The 21,497-nt window shown below is 43.4% G+C and overlaps 1 protein-coding gene across 2 annotated transcripts in view; it reads left to right on the top strand.

Annotated features, from left to right (window-relative positions):
* Positions 1-21,497, top strand: part of astn1 (astrotactin 1) — a 299,205-nt gene that overhangs the window by 70,972 nt on the left and 206,736 nt on the right. The window contains exons 3-7 of one of the 2 annotated variants that reach the window (XM_084008564.1): positions 2,109-2,359; positions 2,740-2,882; positions 6,143-6,292; positions 16,210-16,359; positions 18,091-18,240. In XM_084008564.1, coding sequence (XP_083864690.1) covers positions 2,109-2,359; positions 2,740-2,882; positions 6,143-6,292; positions 16,210-16,359; positions 18,091-18,240 — 844 coding nt within the window. The remainder of the gene's footprint in view (positions 1-2,108; positions 2,360-2,739; positions 2,883-6,142; positions 6,293-16,209; positions 16,360-18,090; positions 18,241-21,497) is intronic. The other variant, XM_084008565.1, reaches the window with a different exon arrangement.

Here is a 21,497-nt window from a genome sequence, read left to right as displayed (position 1 = left end):
GTGTGCAGGTCTGGGTTCTTGTCCTTTAAGTGTTTGGCTAAGTCGGAGGTGTTTCCGCCGTTAGCCATGCATGTTTATTAAACACCGTTTACACAGTGGCGCATCGGCGTTAACTGCCTCGCCTTGCGCATTTGTTTTTAAGCTAAAGTACGGCCATATCGCACTTCACGCCCCTGGTTTGTCCACAAGTTGCGGCGTGGTGACGGGTGCAGCAGCCATTCCCCTCTCCGTGCTTCGCGCTCTCGCGCTCTCTCTCTCTTTCGCGCTGTCGCTCTCTCGCTCTCTCCAAGCTTTCCTCCTGCTCCGTTTGTTGCTCCAGTCTACGCTGCTAGCTAACTTGCTAGCTGTTTCCTCCGGCTTGCTTGCTTTTTCTTTTTATCTCCCAAAGCTGCGGCTCGCTCCTCGTCCTCTCAGCTGTAGTTACAACGCGGTGACGTCACACGGCGAGTTCGCCGCGCTGTTGCGAGCGCTGCCGGCGGCGCTGCAAGTACCGGTCCCGTCCAAATGCAATATAGTACCGTTTTAAATGCCTCAGTTAGGGCTGCAGCTATCGATTCTTTTTGTAATCGATTAATTTAGCACTTTATCGATCGATTAATCGAGGAATCGGATAAAAAAAAATTGCGTTTTTAAACAACCAAAACAAATAATGCATAATGAAAATGATGTGGCTGTAAAATGATCAAGCATTTCTAAAAAAAATAAACAGAGGTATTCATTCCAACTCCAAAATTTGGCTCCAAAACTAAGCCCATTTATTAAGTGCCAGTGAGAATTTAACAACAATACAGTTAAATCAACTTGGATAAAACATGGATAACATTTAATTTACGTTTTGTTTTGCCAGCAATGGCCCTTTCCTCTCCCTGCCCTAAATATGTGTGTATATAGTGTATACTTCTTCTGTGCCATTTATGTATTTAGCTTTCTCTATCACTACAGTAACTGTTTGACCATTCTTTTCTCTGCTTTGAACTCCTCCGTCCGTTTGGGCAAACACAACAACTCACAGCCAAGCGTAAATCAGGCTTTCCGATTGGCTGTAAAAGCTGCTACGGGAGCCAATACGAGCGTCCGATGCAAAAACGTAACTCTATACGTCACTCGCAAGATGGCGGATGAGAAGTGATCGATATACATAAACAAAACGGAGAAATGCGCCACGGAGACGAGGAGACATCTAGTCACACATTTTACTACTTTACGCATTCGTTTTGTTGTCAGAAATAAATCGCTCACATGGGCAAGCAGGATACCGTTGTTTAGCCCCGATACTCTCTGTCGTTTACGGACATTCTGAGGCTGACTTTCCGCCATCGCGCCAACTAAATTCAGAATGAATGACCGTGTATGACGCGCTGGTGTGCTTCCTGAACAACGGTCCGTGTGGAACAATCAGATCGCTGCACATAGGCGCGTCATAGGAATTTAACGAGGCTTCGAGGCAGATGTTTTGCCTCGAGGAATTTTCATAATCGAGTTAATCGAGTAACTCGATGAATCGTTGCAGCCCTAGCCTCAGTACCCCGGTACCAAATTAGTACCGGTATACCGTGCAACCCTAATGCAAATATAACAATGCACCATCATTTTGAAATACCCATTTTATTTTTCAGGTGAACTTTGTCCAGAGTCAATGTGTCCTTTATCAATGCCAAATTTTATTTTCGGAGCCAGGTCTTACGGCCACTCCATAAATTCCCAAGGTGTCAAACCTTTCCCTTTTAAAAAATATGAGAGCCATATTTTTAATAGGCCGGGCGTTGACCTCTGTACTTTCAATGAGGATCAGTTTATAGCTGCTGACCCTCACGCTCACATTCCACATGGAAATCTGCCAAGTGTTCTTTTGTCTCAAGGTGAAACACCCACGCGGTAGCATGAGAGCTGCTGTCATTTCAAAACATTGTAGGTGATTTTTCTCTACATCGCATCTGCAACCTTTTTTTTCATAATGTGCTGTTGGCGTCACTGCTTTGACTTTGATCCGTATTCCACTTGGCAAGATTCTCTCAATCTGTTCTCCCCTTTGACTCTCTCTCTGCTTCTTTTCTCCTCTCCCCCTTTCCCCCCCCCGCCTCTGCTAAATGCCACCCTCCTCCCCTCAGGGCGGGATGATCGCCCTTCTGCTGTCCATCCTGTGCCTGGTCCTGATCCTCTACACCCGCCGACGCTGGTGTAAACGCCGCCGCATCCCTCAGCCCCAGAAGAGCGCCAGCGCCGAGGCGGCCAACGAGATCCACTACATCCCCTCGGTGCTGATGGGAGGCCAGGCCCGGGAGAGCTTGAGGAACTCTCGGGGTCAGGGGCCCAACTCCAGCGGTACCCTCAGCATCCGGGAGACCCCGATTTTGGACGGGTACGAGCTGGGGGTCTGGGCGGACGGGTTGGATGCACGTGATCTGAAATGGTTGTACCCTAAAAATAAACTCATACAGTATCGTTGCTGAAAGTGAACAGATTGTGTTAGTGAGGAGAATAATATGTGGTTTGTTATTGCACATTTTATACCAGCAGCAGGAACTCAGAATTGTTTGAAATTGACCTCTTAGAAAGCAGCTGGTAAAATGCAACATGCACGATTATTTCTAAGAATAGTCATCTCCAATGAGTTTTGATTCTAAAACCTTATCAGTACATTCTGTCACACTCACACTGTGCTTCGCTCTTTACTGCTGCTTATTATATTTATTTTACGTAAGTCAAGTTAATGTAACGCTTATTAATTTCCACCCCCAGGTATGAATACGACATTACCGACCTGCGTCACCATCTGCAGCGGGAGTGTATGAACGGTGGCGAGGAGTTCGCCAGCCAAGTCACCCGTACCCTGGACTCCCTCCAGGGCTGCAATGACAAGAATAATATGGACCTCACACCTGGTAAGTTGACCTCAGCAAAAAAAACGGCCTCATAGCACCAACCAATCCATTTGTAATGTTAACAATGAATCAGGTAAACTTAATGTAATGTGAAAGGGGTCACGGGCAAACTCACAGCAGCAGCAGCAGCAGCAGCAGGATGCATTTGAATAAATCTCACTATAATAAACTCACTGTAAACTAACTTACCCGGCAGCCAAAAAGAGCACAGACAAAGTTAGCAGGCGAAGAAGTCAGATTCCCAGATATTGATGCAAATGTCCAGAACTACTCAACTCAACTCAACTTTATTTATATAGCACTTTAAAACAACCGTAGTTGAAAACAAAGTGCTGTACAGAGACATAAAACAATTAAAACACTAAAATAAATAAAACAGACAGTAAAACAGGTATTTCATTGTTTTTAAAAGCAATTAGAAACAATAAAACAATAAATCAAAGCCATAAAAACACTAAAACAAGAGTAAAGTCTCATGTGGAGTTGAAAGCCAGGGAGTAAAAATGGGTTTTAAGACTGGTTTTAAAAATGGACAGTGAGGAGGCTTGTCTAATGTGCAATGGAAGCTCGTTCCAGAGTTTTGGGGCAGCAGTGGAGAAAGCTCTGTCCCCTCTGAGCTTCCTTTTGGACCTCGGTACCTCCAGGAGCAGCAGGTCGGCTGACCTGAGGCACCGAGCAGGAGGGTAGGGTTGAAGGAGCTCAGAGAGGTAAGGGGGGGCGAGACCATTTAAAGACTTAAAAACAAATAAAAGAATCTTAAAATGGACTCTAAAATGCACAGGCAGCCAGTGGAGGGAGGCCAGGACTGGAGTTATGTGATCCCTCTTACGCGCTCCAGTTAGGAGGCGAGCCGCTGCATTTTGCACCAGCTGGAGACGTGCGAGGGAGGACTGGCTGACTCCAAAATAAAGTGCATTACAGTAATCCAGCCGAGATGTTATGAAGGCGTGGATTACTAAAGAACAGTCAGACAAAATAAGTGGCAAGTGGAGCTTTTAGAAGCTAAAGTTCGTCAAGAGGTCGTTCGTCAACGAACTCCCGACTAATGTCATTTGCCATCTTCCGAAAAAGGCTCAAGACTCACCTGTTCAGACTTCACCTCGACTCTACATAGCATGACTCACTAACACCCCCCATCAAGCAGCACTCTGATCGTAGCACTGTTGCTCTTAAGGTACTACTTTACTCAGATGAGGACCTAAAACTTGTTCTATTTTTAGCTCTTACTTTATCGGCAATGATACGTTGTGGTTTCTTTGTTTCCTTCTTTTGACAAATGTACTTATTGTAAGTCGCTTTGGACAAAAGCGTCTGCTAAATGACCTAAATGTAAATGTAAGAGGTGGAGGAGACCAAAACCAGTGAAAATAGACCTTTTTTTCTCAGCAGACACTTGTCTTGTCGTGGCAAGAAAAGTGAAACAATTGCTTAGTTCCATTAAGTGTCTCAGTGATTATTACCACAACAACTTTATATGTTAGTGTTAATATTGATCCTGCTGCCCTTAAATGCCCCCCTGCCTCTATAGCGTTGATTATGGCAGGTATATGTTTTTTCATACTTCAATCACCTATGTTTTATTCATCAGAGATATGCTGATATAGACATATTGCTTAATAATGCATCGTCAGCATAAAGTGTGTTTAATTAACGCTCTGGGTTGGGATACCGGGGGAGTTGAGCGCTTCTCTTTTTGTGCCTAATAAAACTTTTCCAATCACTTTAATTTAAATGCCAACTAGAAGCTTTCCCGTATCTTATTAAAGGCCTTATTTATTGTCCTTCCGCACAGCCATATGTTTAAAAACACAACAAATTAATAAGACAGCATGTCAAAGAGGTTACATTTGCTATCATTGAGGAGAACATAGGAATATACAAATTGCTTTCTAAGCAGGGAACAGTATAATTACATCACGGCAGTTGCAGTAATTTAGATAATCAGCGTGAAAACAAAGAAGTAATTGGATTTTTAATTAAATACTATGTGTTATTTTCTCCTATAGGTGGGAAGTAATCATCTTAATGGATGTAGAACGGCTGATAGAGGACAAAAGAATTGAGTTTCACAAACACAAAGGCTTCAAATGCTCTGTCAATGCAAGACTCTCTTAAAAAAAAAAAAAGGAGCAGCAAATACAAATGAGGTACTTGTTCAGCAGTTTCCATAATCCGTGGAAGAACGTTAGTTGTTACTGATGCAGACAGCACACCGGATGCAAATATCAAACTGCAGGTATCCGTTCCGAGAGTTTATTCCTCACTTGAAATTATCAAAAGGCATACGCGCCTGCTAGGAAATTTTTTTCATCGAGAAGATCTACTTTTCATAATCAGAGGGCGTTTGAATGGAGCACCACTCCCGTGAGAGTTACTGTGTGAAGTGGAGCAGGTTTGATGAAGGTAGACCCTCCTGCATTTTAATTAGGAGCACATTCACACTGCACAGATTCATCAAGAGATCGGTCATGGTTCTTATAAAATCCAAAGAGCCCGACCCCAGAGGTGATGGAGGCGGCGTAATCCCGTGCATTATGCATGGATGGTTTATGCGATGGACTAAAGGAACAGGAAATGCCGCCGGCAGGCCAAGCGTAGAATATTAGACAATATAATCAATTGCAGAGGTCACTCGGGGGGGTGAAAAAGCAGTGGAACGATTTCTTCTTCTTTTGGCTTCTTAGAATTATGCAGTGGTTATGAAGACATAAACATTTTATTTAAGGAGCAGTGTGTCGGATTTAGTGGCTAAACTCACCCCTCCCCTTACCAAGCACGTCAGATAAGTAGGGCCCGCCTCATTTCCTTGTTTCCACATCCTCCATCGACACTGTTACCTTTTCATCAAGTAGATTAAATAAACAGTACATGTTGGAACCTTCCCCAAACATGAGGGCTCATCCTCTGGGGATGATTTCAATTGTTGGAAAGATATAGAAACGGTGTTCTATAATGTGTTTTTATCGTTTCCCTGGTTCTTCATCTCCTAATATTTACCAAAATACATGAGTTCAGCCTCTGAGACTTAAATGTGTTCAGTATATTCCCTTAATGGGTTTTAATTTCATGCCAGCTTTTCTCTCAGTAATTCGGTTTGAGTTCTCCCCCAGTAAACAGCATGCTGGTTGTGTTTCCTTCGCCTTACTGTATTTAATGCTGGTTTTAAAAGCTTCAAAATCCAGCCAAGAGCACTTCCTCCTCCCAATTAAGAGAGAAAGCTTTCAGGCTGTGCCTCTACTTATATCCCACTTCCTCCTCAGTGAGTGACAACACCAAGCTGGCCCTGATGAACAAGTACAAGGACAACATCATCGCCACGAGTCCCATCGACAGCAACCACCAGCAGAACACCCTGCTTCCTCACAACACCTCCACCAGCCAGCGCAAACGCCTCTCCAGCAACACCCGCGGTGAGTCACCGTCGCCCATAGATTCGCCCTCCGACAGAGAACGGGAGAAAAGAGGTCTCAGACCGCCGCCGGCAGCACTGGAGAATTGTTGGGTTTTTAAGGTCTAAATGCTGGCGCTGTCAGCTGAAACCTGGCCACTTTAGTTTAAATTCAGTGCAATTTATTATTATTATTTTATGAAAGAGCCTCAAACTCCATTGTTAAGACCAAAGTTACAAATAGATCAAGGCTTTAACTTTTCTTCTCCTGGGAACAGTGACATAATCGACAAATACACCTGACAGGCCTTAAAGTCAAACTGAAAGATACATTCTCCTCACAGTTTGTGTGAGGATTATAGGAGAATTATTTTTCTTCTTTTTTTCAAAAGAGGATAAAAAAAAAAAAAATTCTGGTCATATCAAAGTAAACGCCAGGACTACTGAGACATTTCTATTCCAGTCACAAAGTGGAAGCTAGTTGTGGAGATACTATTTTATTATTTGAATAAGTAAGTCATTGGCAGGTGGTGTTTAGGGCTGGGCTATAATTGAAAGATAAATCAGTTATCATGCCTCATTCTGTTTCACAATGATCATTTGACACTTTTCGATGGCTTGGTCTGTGTGGTCTACCTTTTGGGGGTCTACTTCCTGGGAGAGCAGGACCCAGGACCCCCCCAGAGGGTCTGAAGTCCACAGTCTCACAACATCCTGTGGGGGGGGGGGGAAACCCTACAAAACCCTCTTTGAAACAAGAGTGAGAGCCTTCATGAGCTAAAAGACATAAGTATGAAAAAGTAACGCAAGCACACTTTGGGACACGGACACGGGTCTCCTGGTTGAAAGTCCTGTGTTTGACTTTCAGGTTACTGTGATGAGATTGAGGGGGAAAAAGAGAGATCAGTTGATAAAACTGATAATATCCCATTATGATAATGTGAATGGGGGGGAACAACATTTTCAAAATGTCATTTTGGAAGTTTTCAGTCTGCCTCAGACTACAATTCACTTTCCTCAACACTCTGCTGCACAGATGCTTTTTTTTCTCAGCCCAATTAAATATGCGTCCGTGGTGGGAGTCGCTGCGGAGGAATAAACTTTATTTCTCAGCAACAACAAAACAGAAAAGGAGCACCAGAAGTAATTCAGAGGTCTTCTTCAAACCGTCAGGAAGAATTGTTTATTCGTTAAGCTGCGACACAGGAGCGATTTATTCAGCTGTCGAGTTTTATCCCAGCCGAGCAATCATCCATTTTAATTACGTTTCATTCATGACTACTGGAAATCCAACATGGCTCTTGGGACATTTTTTGGTTTCTTGATGTAGACGAAGCTTTTTTTGTCTGACCTTCACTGTTTTTAGTGCCTACCTGCAGCCTTTATGGCTTTCCAGCTATAAGAGCTTAAATCATAGACACAGAGAGGATGAAATCAACATTCAAGCGAACCCTTTTATCAATAATAGACGGCGAGAACAAAGTGAATGCACCAAACGCCCAACGGAGAGTGTCGCTCGGCACCGTTGGCAGCTCCAAATGCCGCCGTTTGGAATATTAACAACTTCAGTGCCCAGAACTCTGGTAACATGGTTTCAGTGAACTGGAAAAATAACACAGCCGTGTTTACCTTCCCAGCAGCTCTGTGAGGCTTACCAGCAAAGTCATGAAACAGTCAAAGGTCTCGGACCGCGTTCAGACATCGCTGCTGTGTCCAAAAAATACATAAAAGCCCTGAAAACACACGTTCCAAGTGATTACTTTTTAACGTTATGACATAATTTTACTGTTGAATACAAGTTTAGTTGATTTCCTGAAAATAGGTGCAGAATCAAATGAGTAACTGTGTGTGTGTGTGTGTGTGTGTGTGTGTGTGTGTGTGTGTGTGTGTGTGTGTGTGTGTGTGTGTGTGTGTGTGTGTGTTTGGTGTCCGCCCCCAAATGAGCAAAAGTCTTCAATCCTTGCAGGTGCCCCCTTTTTTTTCCTCTCCCGATGTTTAGTTCCTTGCTCGCAGCTGTGAGGATCTGTATTGTGCGATCGGCATTTAATATCCGCACGTGTGAAATAATTGCCCGTGAACATGTTTGGAGCTCCACATTGAAAACGAGGAAGGTTTCCTCCTAATTAAATCGGCTGCATTTTCCTTATTTTAACTGCAGCTGGAATGCAGAAACCAGAAAATACCAGAAGGATTTGCTTCCTAATGCACTCAACTACACACACACACACACACACACACACGCACACACGTACACACACACACACACACACACACACACACACACACACACACACACACACACACACACACACACACCACTTTTGAGATTTTCCAGTGCTTCCAGGTACATTTTTAGTATACTCCAAGCCAGCTGCATACCAATGAGGCTGTCTAAGCAGGCAATTAGATCTGCTTCATGCGGTTTTGACTCGTTGTGTTGGTGTTTCCAGTCAACAGTTTTCATCTCCGTCATGAAATATGCACAGGCAGAGCTATTGTGTTCCTCGGTGGACATCTTCTCATGAGAGGAGGAGGAGGAGGAGGCGGCAGGTGAGGTAATGGCTCTCTCCCTTTTGTGCTGAAGATGCCCGAGTGCCTCTCTTCACTCCGTATGTCAGCACATTTAATGGACTCCAGCGTTGCTTTGAAAGCAACTTAAAGCACAAGAGTTGCCGAACGAGAGAACGCTTTGTCAGTGGCGGGAGCGGCCCGCGGACCCAAGGGGCCCTCCAATCACCATTCCATGATCATTATTGCTGAGCAGGTGTAGAATAATACCCTAGTTAAGTTGTGGGCTCACTGTAACGATGTTTAATTAGTGGATAAGGTTAATGTTATGTTAGAGTTATTATACTCCTGCCCTTGTTTTATTTGGCGGGCCGATGTTAACGTTAGCCGGGCTGTGATTCAGTGGTTTGAATATGTGGCTAATAATTCACCCCGACTCGGATGCAATGACTTATAAAAGAGTTTTTCTGTGAACTCCTCTAATTTAAATCCTGTCCTTGTATTTTAAAGGTGATGTCTAATTTCCGTTTAGTTATTTTTGCTACACTGTCAGTATAACGATGGATTAAATGACTAGAAAGCTCGTCAAATAGGCTGTTGCTTCTCTTCTTTTTTGAGTCCCACTTTCATTTTTTGCTCTTATTTCTTTACATTTTATTAAAAAAAAACATTCAAATAATGCTGAATCAGCTGTTTGCAGTATAAAACCCAAACATCTGCCAAGTATAAGTAGATCAGATGAACACTTCTAGAAATATGTAATACAATGTAATATGAGGACAAACGGATTCCATGCTTTATAGTTAGTTATGATGCATCGTTTCATAAGACATGAATGCAGTCTCTCGGACTTAATGCAATTTTCTTTGCACAAATTAGTAATTTTAGCACTCTTTTTTTCTGCACATTTAAGTTAATTCATGAGGACTGCAAGTTATGTTTTTCTTCATTGAACTTTCTGCTTTGTATATTTACTAGTCAGTTATGTAGAGCAGCTGTTTGTTCACATAATTCAAAAAAAAATTTAAACGTTTTTTTATGTACAGCATCTGCAGTTACTCTGCATTATCCTTGATGCATTTAATGTCTTTTGAATGAATGCTGCTTTCTTGATTAATCTCGCTGTTAAAACATTGTCCTTTCCCTATGCTATCCTCGACTCTTCGTGTTGCCGTGGCAACGTTACCCTGCAGAATGATTTGTTTATGGTTCCACATCCCGCCTCCCCCCCCCCCCCCCCCCCCCCCCCCGGCAGGATTATCATTCTGGTGTCATTCCTCCTCTCTCACTCCAGCACCCTTCCATATTTATAGAGATGTGGAGTGCTGGACATAAGAAGTTCTTTTTCCCCCCGCGGTGGTTATAAGACGTGCGTGTGCCTGCTGCGCATGCTGAGCGGCTGAACATCCTGCGTTGAATACTTACAGCCGCCTCCAGCGAGCGCGGCACCTTTTGGCTTGGGTTGAAATAGTGAAGGCTGACAAATACCTGCCGTGTGTGATTTTAGTGCTAATTCCTCCGGAGAGTCTCTCCTCTGTCAGCCGGGCAGCGACACGGCGAGCGTTTCATGTGTTGAAAGGTAAAATAGTTTACATCAATGCTTCTATGAAGGAACATGGAAGGACAAAGCTGAGCCTGTGAACTTCTCCCTAAATGGATATTTTTTCCAACCAAACCATCATAGCTGATGTGCTCACATCACCTTCTGCACTCTAGAAACGTATATATGTGCTTGTGATGAACGCTATTTCATTAAAGCCCAGCTGCAGATGTCTCTGATGGGTTTCAGAAGCGGCGAGCCACGTTTTCTTTTAATCGCTGGAAACACTTTTCCTTTTGTACATCACAGGGAGAAAACATGCCGTTTGCACTTTGAACCACTTGAAGTTTCTTCCAGTGTTGTACTTTTATATTGTAGCCAGCAGTCCTTTAGTGTGCTCCCCTCTCTCGTGGAGCCTCAAAGCTGTCCTTGACAGCTCCACTCTGTTCAGCTGCTCAGGGAGCCACTTAAAAGCTTCATATTCTCAAGTTGTGGAAATGGAAATGATAATGAAACGCCTCCCCGAAGAACGGGCAGTTTAGTTTGGTTGATCGCATCATTACGAGTGTTTAGCTCAGTTTATCGGTGTTGAGCACAAACGAGTCACCTTGTGGAGAAATCAAACGCACAGAATGACAATGAGTGTTGATTTTCAGCAGGACGGTCAAAGGCGTTGTTGTTGTGCCAACAGAAAAATATGTCACAGCAAAATATTATATTACTTAACATTGCAATCATGAATTTATCAATTGTTACGTCTCAATATAGCGTGATGCTCATTAGGCAAATTATGGTCCATGTAGCGTCAAACAGACCATAAAGCATGGTCTGCTTTAGGGCGGGGCTACCTGTGATTGACAGGTCACTACCACGCTACCAATGCAGTTAGCTTCATAAGTGTTAAAGTCACTTTAGTAGCTAACTTCAGCTTCACACCAGAATGCAGATGGATCCAGATGCAGTGAGGTTGCTGCTACCGACTCCGGCCACTAGGTGTGCCGATGTGCTTCGGTACTTTGGTAGCAGAGCCAAGAGATGTCGTCCCCCACGTTACTGACGGTCAGTGCCCTCGCCGCTGTGCAGCTGCTGAATGTTCCCAAATATAATTTATTGTTTGCAATGTTTGTATTGCTAAACCAGAAAAATGGATACAATTACATTCAAACTGAAGTGGAAAAATGGAGATGAATAGACCTAAAGCTCTCTGTTTCTTTTTAATGGTATCTGAGCTTCTCATCGATCCTGTTTTGGATCTGTGTTTGTGGTTCTGTTGACATTTTACTTCTGAGTCCTTCAGCTTGGTAAATTGCTTCAACTGAGTCTCAACTCAATCTGAGACGTGCTCTTACATCATCTGGGTCCCAAATCAAGGCCGTCCACTTTGAAGTCTGCATTCTCCTCAGTGAAGATGTTCAGATACGCATTTAAGAAGTCTCGTTCAAAAGTGGGCAACAGCCGGACGCTTGGACTTCTACAAACGACTTTGTGTTGATTGTAGTCGAGATGTTCAGTCATCAGTTTTTCAAGGACACAGTCATAGCAGTAAACTTCCTGCTTAATCAGTACAGAGTGAATTTGCAGAAGAGCAGCAGAACCGGCCCGCTGGCTGTCTGTCCTTGGAAGGCTTCATATTCACAGGCGCCATTCTATCAAGCAGATAACCCCTGAATTGGGGCATAACAGTTTGTCATCAGCATATAGGACATATACAGTACTTACTACTGTTCCCTTTCTGCTTCACAATGACCAACGTGCTCTCGATACGACGTGTAAACACACATTTCTGAGTGGCTCCTGTCATGAAATACTTTTAAACTCCTTATGAACAAACTATAAAACAATATAAATGAACACTAAGGATGGCAGAACATCCGGACAAACACCATTATACTTCACTACAATGTGCACAATTCTTTCAGGCCTGTATACGGTGCAGACTATGGCTTTATCAAAGGACTGAAGTGCAGGACACTGAACGACTCATGTAGTTTTATCCATATAAATGGTAACTCATCATCTTGAATGTGACGCTTTTCATTGCTTCTTGTTTCTTCGTTGAAGTCGTCATCGTCCAGCTTTACATCCTTTTTATTTTTTTAATAACTTGATGTTAACGCATGGGCCACTTTAAATGCTCTGCTGGCCTTGGATGTCAAAACACACAAATACACAAATTACACAAATCTTGCAAAAATATTTCTATACTAAATAAAAAGGAATTATTTTTACACAGTCGAGAATATGTCAACAATTAGGCAAGGCATGAATGTTTGTGTTTGTGTCAATTTAGTTTTTAATCAATAATCCCCCCAAAACTGCTATAAAAATACTTTATATGCATTTCTCATCACAAGTTTAATCTTTAGACCAACTTTTTTTCAAAATTTTGACTTTCTGCACACCAGTTTCTTTGAATAATGCCATTTATTTGTTTTCTTTACAAAGAGTAGTTTTCTCTATGATAAATCATAGGTGGGATATTTTTCACAATCTAGGTCTAGTCTGATATCATAGAATGTATGATGTGATGCCATAATGGCTGAAGGATCAACAATTGTGGTTTTAATTAGTCACAGTGAGGACATTTGGTTTTCTTAATGCTCTGAGTCTCTCTACTTTGGCTTCACTGTTCATCATTTACTTATAGGAGCTTTCCAAATGTGTAGAGATACTCCAACCCTTGCCAAAATGTCTGCCATATGCATTAAAGGAGCCAAAATGATTGAACAATTAAAACATGAAAAGCTTCTATTGTAGTCATTAGAAGCCATTATATGTTTGAAGAAGTAGCTCCGTCTCCCCCTGAATCTCTGCATGGAGCTTTTATCCATCTTGCTTTCACAGCAGTGCTTTAAAAGCACGCTGAATAACGTTCCAGAGGACTTTAGTTCCCTGCCAGTAAACATTTCTTTGGGGGGGAATTGTGCAGTGAATGTTGCTTTATTATTAAATCAGTCGTGTGAAACAATGGTGTCATAAAAAAAAAAAAAAAAAGCCTTACCCGTTTGTGAAGTAAAGCGACGGCAACATCTGCGGCGTCAGATAGTCACGGCTGCCAATAATATTTACACTACGCGTTCATATCCGCGGCGCATATTGTTCTCAAACCAACAATATGAAAAGCTGATGAAGCTGCTGTCGTCAAAAGTCCTTCACAGTCTGTCACGTTGACATTGCTGCCAACAGTCTTGTGTGTGTTATTTTTTCTTCTTCTTCTTCTCCAGTTTAATCAAACGCTGCGTCTTGGTTGGGGATTTTTAAAGCTCTCGCCACTGAGTTTTGTTTCAGTTCACACGTTCCCGCTGAGGCAGCAAATCTTTGCCGCTTTGATGGATTTCCCCCCCTCAAGTTGTGATTCGCAAGCCGCTAACGCTTGTAAGACGAGCTTCAACACATGCCCTCTAAATATAGCTTAATTCTGAAATGCATTACAGACTCGTAACGTCGTATTGTAAGAGCACTGTTTTTGGTTCCTCATCCTTTAGGATCATATTGTAGCTTTAAATGACAGACCAGTCAGCCGTCATTCACTCGGCTGCTACTGAAGCAAGAAGACGTTTACTATCTCGCCCGCACGCAACATGGAGACGGATTAAATGTGGGATTATCGGCCCCCAAACAAAGCTGCGCATTCCGCCTATCTTTTTACATTTATTCAGCTTCCTTTCCCCCCCAGTGGAATAAAAATGCTCATGAAGGCTTGTGTACTGGCATGTATTCATGACTGGCAACATGAAAAAAGGTATAAAAAAGAGTCATGTTGGTATCATCCAGCCAGAATATGTGTTTAGCTGTTTATTTAGTGTTTTCTATCTCACATGCTGTCAACATGTCATTCATTGTTTTACAGCGACTGTTTTTTAAAATGGTTTCACTTTTGCAGCCGTCCCAATGTCACTTACCACATTTCAATATCAGGTGCTACTGTCAGTAAGGTTTCACCTACAAAATGACATCCTAGTAGTAAACTCATCTACGTTTCCAGGGGAACCTACTTTCTCCGGGGTCTGAAAAATGTGGTTAATGTTATAAAATGGGGAAAAAAATATTTTGTTCGTTCGAGGCAAAAATCGACTCGGTTAGGATCCATAAAAAACACCAATAATATTATAACCGTTGAATAAGTTTTAAAGAAAGAAAAAGAAAGCTGCAGCCCTGATACATACCATAAATATATACATATGTAGAAAATGATGTTTTAGTTATTAGTTGGTGTTTACTGCTTTACAGATGAGTTACAATAACCTGACTTTGTGAAATATAAGCATGCGATGATGAGCAACATCAGAATAAAAAGATGTGATAATAGGATGAATCACACGGAGGAGTCTCGACGCGTTAGAAGACGAGGATGAAACGATTCAGAAGCACACGTCGATGAAATGTTCCTCGGCTCTGATGTAAGAGGTTGCGAGCAGCTACGTCTCTTCATCTGATCCTAATTGTTTAGATTTTTTTCTGTATCGTGGGCTGAAAGACCTGTGTTTCCATGGAAACCTCCAGAGTTTAAATACCAAACCCAGTGCTTTGTTAATGATCTGTCACCACAGAATACCGGTGGCTTGTGGACCGAGCGGACAATCCACTAAGAATGGATCGCGGCCGCCGGCGGCTCCAGGAATTCATCGATGTCCGATTCACTACCCGAGATGCTCGCCTTCTTCTCTCAATATCTAAACACAAATACACAAATATGATGTAAATATCAATATTCATCAACTTCAAAGTAACCAGAATCAGTAAAAAGAAAATCAAGTTATAGTCACTGCCAGGTGGAAACCTCATATCTCTGTATTTTTGTCATTTTTATAGATTTCTTTTCATAAATCAATGCTATTGGTCTGCCTTTATCTCTCTCTGGAGAATACAAATATTTAACCAATGAACAGTATTGAAACGAGCTTGTGACTAAATCTCATAAAACCATTGTACTGTTGGCAAAAGGGCATGTCGTTGGATCTCGTCCGACGCAGTGTTTCCCCACAGTGTCATAACAGCGTTCTGCCTGGAGGATTTAACCCGGTGGGTCAGAGACGGCCACTTGGCGTGGGAGGATCCCCCCATGAGACCTCCCCTCGCTGGGCACGCTTCCTCTACAAGGAGTCCCAACCGCCGGCTGCAGGTCGGCTTGGAGAGACCCGAGTGGAGGCGTCTCGTAGCTCCGCCTGCAGCTGTGCCCCTACCTCGGCCCCGACCCCACCGCCACGTTAAAATCACGCAGTTCACCTTTCATCGGATTTAGCTCTGATGGTAACTTTGTGATGTGCTCCGGCAACATAGACCCGGCCTTGTGCATGTCCTTGCCTTCAGACTGTGAAACACGATTTCGAAAGAGAGGACAAAAGGGGGGAAAAAGTGCTCGGCAGCTCAGTTCCAGTGCATCTCACTCTTGGTGGGTGATTTGAGAATAACACGCTCAGGGATGGAGCCATCACCTGGTTTAGAAAAATACAGGATGCAAAATACATTCTTAAAATGTATTGATCCTGTTTTTATACTATATGATGATATTATCTTCATTAAGATTATTCGAAGGATGTTACAAAATATTTGATTTTTGATTGTTTTAAGCACATTTTGAGGTTGAGGTCGTCTTCCTTTCCGCCACTATCAAGAAGTTTCAGTTGGAATTTGCATGTCAAAGGTCTCCGAAGTTGACTTTAAAGCGTTTTGTACATTCTGTGATTTCGGGCCGTTGTGTTGAAATTAAACCATTTTGGTTCTGAACTTGTTTTTGCTGTTCATTTGCTTCTGGTTGCCCTGACATCGTCTATGAGGCCACCTTGAGAACAACATCCCCCCCTTCACCCATTGGTGCAGGGTTTTTTTCTTTGTTTTTTAATTTTCATAGGTTTTATCTTTTATTTTGCTTTTATGTGTGAATCCAACAGCGGGTTCAACATTCTTGAACCCAGACGGGGACTCTGGAACGGAGGCAGACAGCGAGCCTCAGCTGGCCTTTTACACCGACCCAAACCGCAGTCGCCGCCGGAGTCGAGGTATGAGAAACGGTAACGCCAACAGCGCGTGGGGCTCAGGGGGTAAGGAGGACTCGCACACCTACAGTTTGTCCCGCCGTCTGATCGTATCACCGTCGTCGTGATGCATGACAAGTAACCTTTGCAGTGCACATAGCAGATGGATGGCTCCCGTGTTGTGTGTGTGTGTGTGTGTGTGCTCGTGGTTTTGCCCCAAAAGGAAGTACGTGGAGTTTGTGTACACGGTGTGTGTTGCTGTATGTGCGTCGGTTGTGGTTTTGAGCATGCAACACTGATCTCGGTGCATCCGCAGACCAATCTTGTTGACCGGAATCAAACAAGACGACGAGATCAGAGGCGTTTCAGCGCCGAGTAGTTTCCCACATTATCGATCCGCCTCAATAATATTCAACGCAAATATTATTTTGAAGGAGGAGTCTGTGCAAATATGTCGGAGTGATGTGGTGGAGCACGCTTTTATATGTCAGCATGCCGTGTCTTTGCATCTTTGATGTACAGTAATGGGGTGTGGAAGGAAGACATCAAGCAGGGGGAAAACAAATAATGAATGAATAAATAAATGAGACAATGCCCTCAGAATAATAGGTGCTGTCAGAAGGCGTTAGAGGCCTTCACAACGCCTGGAAGCCAATTACTCCCCCGTCGTGTGCACAGGTGTCACACACACGCAGCGATGCCTCCAGAAGTGAAGCCAACACCTTTAATTAGAGCGAGGCTAACCAATAGAATGGAGCGTTTGCAACGCTGCCCACACTGTTGTTTACATCCAGAGGAAAAGGAATGATTCATGAGGCGTGACAGGAATATTTCTTCCTCCTCGTAGAGTGGGGGGAGATATTGAAATAGTCCACTTTTATGTCTTATATCCAAATCTACCGTCGATAACTTTTGTCATAAAACTGAAAGAAAATGAACTTTAAAAGAAATAAAAGGTGAAATGACGCCCCAGATCCATTTCTTTCCCCAGGTAAGTCACCTGATGATAAATTCACTTTTTACATAATACGATAGGTCATCTTTCTACTCGGGCTTTAGTTTAAAGGATCGCCTTGGGCAGCTGCTCAACGAGAAAAGTGCTGCCAGAGTCATTTAAAAAGTGACAATGTAATCTGGAGTTGCTCTGCTAGTGGAAAAATAACCTCTTTAAATACAGTGTGAGTGGCTATTCAAGGTCACTGTGATGTAGTGTGTGTGTGTGTGTGTGTGTGTGTGTGTGTGTGTGTGTGTGTGTGTGTGTGTGTGTGTGTGTGTGTGTGTGTGTGTGTGTGTGTGTGTGTGTGTGTGTGTGTGTGTGTGTGTGTGTGTGTGTGTGTGCGCGCATGCACGCCCCTGTAGGTCACGTTTAACACTTTCGTGTTGCACTCTGGAGTAAATGAGATAAGGGCTCCGGCAGAGAGGCAAGGTTGCAAAGTAAACCTCTGAACCACTTTTATTTAGACCCCCCCTCCCCCCTCCCCCTCCCACAACATCCCAGCATGGATGTTAAAACCCTTCAAAGGTAAACCTTATTCCTGTGCTATGCGGAGTCTATACCTCCCGGAGGCTTGAGGTTTTTCATCTAAAGGTCCTTTTCATCGGAGCTAAGCCGATTTTTTTGGCTTGTTTGTAAAACGACTCCCTACGTAAGCAGTGTGTGTGTGTATGTGTGTGTGTGTGTGTGTTTCCAGTATGGAGGGCTCGTGGAGGAATAAAAAAAGGCGACGACAGCTTCATGTATCTCTGCCGTTTGTTGTCCCCCCCCCCCCCCCCCCCCCCCCCGCTTGTTTCCAGCAGCAGGTTCCCCGCGGAGCCCCATCAATAAGACCACCCTGACTTTGATCAGTGTCATCAGCTGCGTGATCGGCCTGGTCTACTCCTCTCACATGTCCTGCAGCATCGCGGTCCGGGTGATCCTGCACGTGCCGGAGCACCTTATCGCCGACGGTGAGGCTTTGTGGATCCACACACACACACACACACACACACACACACACACACACACACACTTGTCCGAGCCTCGGGGGTCCGTGCTGGCATTTTTCCTCTGCTCTGTTGGGAGTTCAGCTCATTATTTCTCTCAAATGTAGTGCCTGCGTTTTGCCGATTTTCGCTCGGCTCTCTCAAAGACAAAGGTAAATGCCAGGTCCCCCCCCCCCCCTCCCCCATGGGGGTATAGGTTTCCCATGTGACATCACACAGCAGATGTGCTCTCAAAGCATCAAAGCACATTGAGGCCAGGTCGCAGTGACCAACCCGCCACAAACCCTCCATCACTCTTCCCCTTCTACTTCCCCCTCTGATATGTTGAACCACCATGCTAATGAATTTCAATTTAGCACCTGCAAGGGAGAAAAAAAAGAAAAAAAACCCAGCAGGAGGGGTTGGAGGCACCGGCTCCTGCTTGGCATTTTTTCCTGCCATCAAAGGAGTTAGATGGCAGTTTGTGATATATAATAGACTCTGACTAGGCTCACTCATCTATCATGTGGAGGTCTGATTTGATTGGTGAGCGCCGCTGCGAGGTATTAGGATTCCAGGGAGGCGTCGGCCACGGAACTTTGAAAGGAGAGATGAAAGATGGTAAATTCGCCTGTTGAATTCCAAAACGGGGATCGATTTTTCGAATGTTTCCATAAAATGTTTCCACAAATTCGATCTGATGCCACGGTGGATCAGAGGGACTCCACCACGGGGAGAGGGAGCTATGCATGCTAATAGATGCACATCAAATAAAGCAAAGCAAAGAAATGAAGAGTGGCACCAGTGATCAGTAATCAGCAGTAATCTGCTGCTGATCAAGACATACTGGAACAAAAGAGGGACTTTTCTCTTGGAGTCTCAAATAGAAACCATCTTGGTTTAGCCTGTTAGCATGCTAACCACTGCGTCCACTTACAGTGACATCACAGTGACTACAACCACTTCTATGGGTTTGTGTTGAAAGGAGGAGACCTTTCTTGTTGTTTACTTGTCATTGTATTGTTTTTTTATCAGGTAAGTGACTAATAAGAATACCCACCATCGAGGGAATTTGTCATTTCAGCATTGTTCCTGGAACCTGGAAGCTGATGGCACCTCTGCTGCCAAAAACACAGAAAAACAAACCCCTTTCCAAAGTTTTTCCCTCTCTTTTTTGTTTATTCTCTCCATTGTTTCATTGTTTCAGTCAGGATCCATTTCCGACTCATGAATATCTCATGTGTTATTGCTGAAGTCCTGCAGCAGCCCCGTTCCAGACCCCCTGACTGAAGTGCCGCATAGTGGTGCTTGAGCAAACTATGAAGCCTCGGTGCCCACCGCACCCCATTCCAGCTCTGGATGCACATTCAGGGATACGGGGCCTCCTGATCCACACCTAATGACGATGATCACGTTGGCTCCCGTTTCACACTCTTATTTCCTAGCTGGAGTCAGTCAGTCGAAGTTAAGTCAGAAGTCGGTTTTGAATGTTTAATATCGGAGTCCATTTCACGATGCCAAAACAAAAATATCCCATGCCCACGATTGCCAATGGCATCGAATACTGCAGGACATAAAATGTGCCATTAAAAAAAAAAAAAGAAGAAAAACTGACACATTGCCGATTGGCATATTAAGTTTGAAAGATTTAACGAGCAATTTTTTATGACTCGCCACAATTAGGCAAACAAGATGTGTCCGGTCATTTGCAGTGTGTGCTCTATTTTTAAAGTGATCATTAGAGCGGATGGCACTAACTGGGGCACACAGAGACGGCCAAGGAGTCATTAAATATGCCTGTGTTAGCACATGCCCAGTGTGGCTCGCGTTTGCTAGCGGAGGGGCTTTGGTCAACGGGTGTTGCTGCTAATTTACAGAGATCACACAGCAGAGGACGCGGTACGGGCTTGTTATGGTGACACCTGCAGGGTCGGGTGTCCAGAGCTCCTTTTGTCTCCTGGTGCACACTCCCGGCTGTGTTTTTGTTCTTGTGTATTCAGGATAATCATCACATTAACCAACTCCTGCCTGGCTCCCTTCAGTCAAGTATTTAAGCTGCTCAGTCTTCCACGAATCCAGTGTGATAATTCTATAGCAACGTTTAAATTGGTTCTTTTTGCAGATCATATAGAGAGTCATTGTTTCATTTTTATGGTCAAACCACAACATTTCACAAAACACACCAGCATATGGTGAGTTTAAATACATACACAATATCCAGTTTGCCAGAACTTTGAATACAAAATAAACGAATAACAATAATAATATGTTTATTTGATATAGAACCTTTTACAGACAAAAGTCATGAAGTGCTTCACATTATAAAAAAACAGTAAAATGAGCAAACAAAGAAATAAATACTACTGGAAATACTTTAATACTTTAAAAAATATATATTTTAAAAAGTAGAAAGAAAGAGAATCTGTGTTGAGTAACAGACATCCAATCAGCGATGATTGTGTGAGTCTCACCACATGCCGTTGGTTTCTCTTCTGCTGGTGCTTTGTGATGAGATGTGTTTTGACCCTCAGGGCCACCATACCTTTTTTTCCCTTCAATTAAAGCACCGTAATAACATTGCCTCGCTCCACAAGTTCTCCCGACCGCAGGTGATCAAATGAGCAGAATTTCAAATTTGCATTCAAAACGGTTCGATGCGGCGTATCAACATTGTCCCACTATTAATTCATGTGCTTTTTTCATATTCATCTTTCACGTTGGCTTAAAGAGACGTCGCCTAGTAAACAATCTGCAGCTAAATTTATTAAATCATAAAAAAAACAGATTTAAAGGTCCCTTAAATGCCGTTCTCAGAAGCGGGTGACACGGTGACCTGACACTTGAATGCAACACTAATCCCATCGTGTTGCTTTATTTATGTCACAAGTGCCACTAATAATACACATGAGGAGATCCGGGCGGAGGGGTGTAACTTATGTGCTGGTTCCTGGGGAGTTCAGGAGAAAACAGCTCGGAAACTGTTCATTTGTGTTTGTCAGTTTTTCATTGCTGTTGTTCTTTTAGGTAAAACTGCACCATTTGAAGGAGTTCTTACAGATGCTCCACTTTAACCGAGTTACTCTCCGGTTCCAGTCGCCGGGGCGTGCAGCCAATTTAATGTGTGTGTGCCATCACCCTAAACATAATGGAATTAAAGGCACACCGTATGTAAAGTCATTGGCTCAGCAGGAAACGCATGAAAGGGGGGGAAGTACGTAACATGATTTCCCGCCGCAGCGGTG

This window comes from Eutrigla gurnardus (genome assembly GCF_963514095.1).
Source record: "Eutrigla gurnardus genome assembly, chromosome: 4".
Taxonomy (NCBI): domain Eukaryota; kingdom Metazoa; phylum Chordata; class Actinopteri; order Perciformes; family Triglidae; genus Eutrigla; species Eutrigla gurnardus.
This window is presented reverse-complemented; position numbering and strand designations above follow the sequence as displayed.